This window comes from Talpa occidentalis, unplaced genomic scaffold (genome assembly GCF_014898055.3).
Source record: "Talpa occidentalis isolate TD23 unplaced genomic scaffold, MPIMG_talOcc4v2.1 talOcc4.3, whole genome shotgun sequence".
Classification (NCBI taxonomy): domain Eukaryota; kingdom Metazoa; phylum Chordata; class Mammalia; order Eulipotyphla; family Talpidae; genus Talpa; species Talpa occidentalis.
The window spans coordinates 36030964-36036103 of record NW_023603184.1 but is presented as its reverse complement, the minus strand read 5'-3'; the positions used below and the strand labels follow the sequence as shown (position 1 = coordinate 36036103).

General features: G+C 39.8%; 1 protein-coding gene across 1 annotated transcript; it reads right to left on the bottom strand.

Annotated features, from left to right (window-relative positions):
- Positions 1-3588: 3588 nt before the first annotated feature.
- Positions 3589-4533, bottom strand: LOC119254638 (olfactory receptor 51I2-like). The gene has a single exon (XM_037521738.1). The coding sequence runs from the start codon at positions 4531-4533 to the stop codon at positions 3589-3591; it is 945 nt and encodes a 314-aa protein (XP_037377635.1).
- Positions 4534-5140: the final 607 nt, after the last annotated feature.

The window sequence follows — 5140 nt, the reverse complement described above, 5'->3', positions numbered from 1 at the left end:
CTGCCGCCCGCTGCTCCCCTCAGCAGTGTGCTTCGGTCCTTCTGCCTGCTCTGCTCCCCGCTCTGGCTCTGGTGAATTCTCTCACCCTCCCGTGCTTCTGACTGTACCCAGTGCATGTATAAACAAAACGAACAAACAAACAAATAAATAAATAAAACATGCCTCTATAAAAAAAAAAAAAATTTAAAAAAAAAAAAAAAGAAAAAGTTAAGTTCATTCCAGCAGCTTCCATTCTAAGAAGGCCTAAGATAAACACCTCTTCTTTTTTTAAAAAAAAACCTTAAGTATAAACTATCTTTTACCTCTTCTTATTTAACAAATTTTTCTTTGAATTCAACATGTCCTATTGAAATGGTAAAATACTCAAAATTTGAGCAGTGAAAAGAAGAAAAGAGGGTCTTATATTTCTTTAATTTTGATCTCTTAGGTTTGCCTATAATCTAAGAAAATTAAATACTGATCTGGTTCATATAAGCTTATTAGGGAACTATTTTGAGGTTTATAGTGCCGTTAACCCAATTTACAAAGATTCAAATGTATTTGTTTAGTAGAAATTTCTTTGTTTGAGTTTCAGATTTATTTTGTATTCCTCTTCTACATATAAGATTTGTTTAGTAAATTGCTGATGCTCAGATTTTTGTGTGAAAATCCACAATAGATTTTGTTTTCGCAATGACATGTCAAATATAGAAAAAACCACTTAACACCCTGTCTGTTTTAAGCTGTTTAACATTTACAGAAGAATTTGTCTCTATCAGAGACCCGGGGCTTTGCTGTCAAGAAGAGTAATTCAAGTTGACTGTGATGCATCATTGTTTCCGTCTTTCATTGTGAAATCGCAAATTGACACGAGGAAGCTTATTTCTCCCATCTGGAAACATGGAATATTTATCTTAAGTAGAGGCTTTTTGGGTCTCAGGCCTTGTGCTGTCCTAACACAGTTCACATGAACATTTACTACATATCCACCACCAACACTCCCCCATCCCAATGTAGCCACGGAAAATGTGGTTTGGTAAGAGGGTGTTTAAATGGAAGTGTAGCTAGCAAAAATATGCCTCCCATCTCTTCAGGCAGGTTTCTCTCACAAACCCTAATAACTACATTCCATCGTGACTGATCCCTCAAGCCTGACACTGTACCACCCTATTGTAGATTTCAATACATTTTATTGAAAAAGTAAATAAATGAGCTGTTATGTTTCTTATAAGTCAACAAACCAAAAGCAAAGCTTGTAAGCAAAATAGTCTGCCACAGGAAGTACATTCACTCACCAGAAAATCTCTATATTGAAAATCTCTCAACTTGCAGTTGAGTAAAGATTATGGCTAAATATCTCCGCTAAAAGACATGAAGGTGGAGGCATACTCTAGTGAGAAATTTTCTCAAGCACTCTGAGCAACAATAAATGATGTAAGATCAAGATTGTTCAATAAGCAACTTTGACTTTTGCATTTCTATCAACTGAGATCTCTTTGTCAATGAAACTTTTATTAAAGCTGTCACATGCCATTGATTTGGGTGAATGATACATGAATGCTGTAATTTATGGAAAGTTTTGTCTGGGAGCTATATTTTCTATTTGAAGAGTATTGGAGGCCTATGTAAATATCAGTGAAATGTGTTTAGATGGTGTCAGGTTTCTCTCGAGTTACACATGTACAAAACTAAACAGATTATTGAATGGATAATTTATCTTCTCTATTTTTCTTGCATAACTTTTTGCCTCAGTGTCTGCTTTCCCCAATCATCTATTAGGGTTGGATTATGTCATGACTTGTCCACTGTCCAAAAAAAACCTCCCACATTGTGCTTCTGTCTGTCCAGTGCCCGCAAGCCCATGTGATCTATGTTGTCTGTGCTTTGCAAGAGCTTGCAGAGTGTTACTCTCCAGGGATTACTCTCTGCCAGTTTCCTGGTAGTCTCCAGCTCCTCTCCTCTGCTCTATCATAGCTGAAGTTTTGTGCCTTTGGGGGGTCACTACAGGCCACAAAAGTCCATTTCCTAACAGGTGGTTGGCCATGCCACAGTGTGTAGGTTTGCCCCACCATCACATCACTAGTATCTGTTAACTTTTCATTTAGAGAGTGCAGCAGGGGGCCTTGCTGCCCCAGTCAGATAACACACTGGCAAGGAGCGAAATTAAAGGGCCTCACATGGTGGAGCCAAAGGTAAAGGGCCTCACACCATGGGGCTGAAGATTCCTAGTGCCTCACACCATGGGGCTGAAGAGCTAACATCCCTTTATTTTTTGTTCTTGGTCATAAAAAGAGAAAAATTTCCCAGAAAGTACATTAGGTAATAAATTATATGCATCAGTATACTGCAAATAAATGGCATGGAAAATTATCTGTACATGAAGGGTAGAAGACATGCCTAACAAGCAATCCAATGCAACAATTATAGTAAATCCTTCTTTTGCTTTTTTAGAATTTCCCTTTTTATTTAGATGTTTCTTAGGAAAGTTTTTAAATAAAGTTAACTGTGTTAAGAAGTTTCTAGGTAGAAAAAAGTTCTGATAGCTGAGTAGCTGCTGGTCTCCGGCTGAAGGCCATATGAATAAAATAGTCTTTTGATGCTTAGGCTTTAGGTGATGGGATGTACTGATGGCTATCAACTGTCTTAGGTAATTGTCTAGCTGAAATAATAAGTTTTAGTGTAAGGTTTGGTTTTTTATCTATGAACCTTGAAGGCTACCGTCTAGCTGGGACCCATAGGAGCCAGTAGTCCATGGGAATAAAATACACTAATTGTTTCTGCTTTACACATGATGATGTATTTTTTTTTCTGCTTACTAAAAATGAATAAATAAAGATCTGTTGAGTCTCTCGGCAGAAGATACTTGCACCTCATCCAGTGTCAGAGTCTCCTCACTACCTTATCCCCTTCCCCTCAGCCCTTAAGTTTCAGCCCCTTACAGGTCGCCTAGGCCGTCTCATACTTTCAGGAACCCCTGACACGACATTTTGCCGGAGGCTGGTCCCGGGCAAGAGAGGTTACTAAGGAAGTTAATTCTCCCAGCAACTCCCAAGGAATGACATTTATTTTTTTTCTATGAAACAGGTGTTATGTTACATAGTCCACCAAGCAAGCATATATGTTTTATTTTATACAACTCAGGAATACTCTTTTTTATTTCAAAACAGTGCAAAGTTGTCACAGCTATTATAAACTTAGTTTTTAAAGTTTAAAGATATTCAAAACTATTATTCCTTTTAAAAGTATTGGGTGATATATATATAATCTCAAGTAACATAATCCCCAGTTATAACACAATTTATGTGTACTTTTTGTCTATTTTTGAGATTGACTTGAAAGCATAGATTTTTTAATAGTACATTGGAGCAAATAAAAAAGTCTAATTGAAAACCCTCTTCCTTGTGGAGCCTGAGAGAAGCCATTTGTGACGTATTAAGTACAATATAGGGCAGCCTGAGTTTCCCAGTCCTGGGCTATTACCAGCCTATATTATACAACCAATATAGATCCACATAAAAGGGCAAACTGAAATCCTCCAATGGCTGGCATAGACACCCCAAGAGCAGCAAGCTCCTAAGGCACATAGCTTTCCATAAGTTTTCTCCCTGGTCATAACTTAGGTCCCAATAGCATTTTCCGTAATCTCTTACGGATTTCCTTTGTCTTAATGGAATATATAATTGGGTTGAGCATAGGAGGCACAAAGAGATATACCAGGGACATGAACTTGTGCACATACTCAGGGGCATCCTTCCCAAATCGATGAACCATGGACACACTAACCATGGGCACATAGAAGACGAGCACAGCACAGATGTGTGACACACACGTGTTGAGCGTCTTAAGCCTCTCCTCCTGGGAAGCAATGGCCAGCACAGAACGCAGGATGAGAACATAAGAGAGGAGAATGAGCACGGAGTCCACCCCAAAGGCAGAGATGACAATGGATAGGCCGTACATGCTGTTGATGGTGGTATCTCCACAGGGCAGGCGGATCAGGTCTGGGTGTAAGCAGTAGGAATGAATAAGCACATTGGCTTTACAAAAGGGCAGCCTCTTCAGAAGGAAAGGCAGTGGGAAGACCATGCAGAAGCTGCGGATGATGATGGATATGCCCATGTGAGCCACTCGGATATCAGTCAGCACTGTAGAATAACGCAAGGGGTTACAGATGGCCACGTAGCGATCAAAACTCATGGCCAGCAGGATCCCAGATTCAGTCCAGGAGAAAAAGTGAATGAAGAACATTTGGCTCAAGCAGGCATCAAAGGCAGTATCTGGAGCATGAAAGCACATGGCAGCCAATACAGTGGGCAACGTAGAAAAGGATACGCCCAGGTCATTAACAGACAACAGAGATAAGAAGTAGTACATTGGCTGGTGCAAGCTCTGCTCCTCCTTTATAATGAAGAGAATTAAGGCATTTCCCACAATGGAGATTGCATATAGCAGCAAGAGAAAGGCAGCTAACCAGTGCTCCAGGCCCTCCATCTCTGGGAAGCCTGTTAGTATGAAGCTGGTAATTCTGGATACATTAGTCCCAAAACTTGCCATGAGATTCTAGAGGAAAACAACCAGAGTGAGGTCAGACAGTGGAAGACCAGGAGTCACTGTTCTCAGGGTTGCAGGGACAATGCTACGTAGATTCCATATCAAAAATGATGGAAGGGTCAGGAAGGCACAGGCTATGAGTCACTGGTTTTATCCTAAGCCTTCCACACTATATCCACATGTGTTAGGTTCCAAATACTCCTGACTCTTTTGGGGTTTTTTGGATATTATTCCTCATTTCTCCTATCTCTGTATTCTTTACAGAAAGATCCAAATTTTTCTCCAATGGTAGAAAATGATTTTGGTCTTTCTTCCTGCCTGTTCTTAGCCACCAACTTCTTCAAGAAGTGAGGTACACTACAGTCCACTCTGTTCCCTCCCGCCACCCCAGAGGCCTCAGCTCTACAATTAGATTTCTAAGATTTGTTATTGGTTCTGCTCTATCTGACCCTTTGTTTTGTTTCTCTATATTCCACCTATAGGTGACACCATTAGGTATTTGTTTTTCTCCTTTGACTTATTTTGTTTAGCATAATCCCCTCCAGTTTCATCCATATTGTCACAAATGGCAAGTTTATCTTTTTAATGGCTGAGTAGCATTCCACTGTGT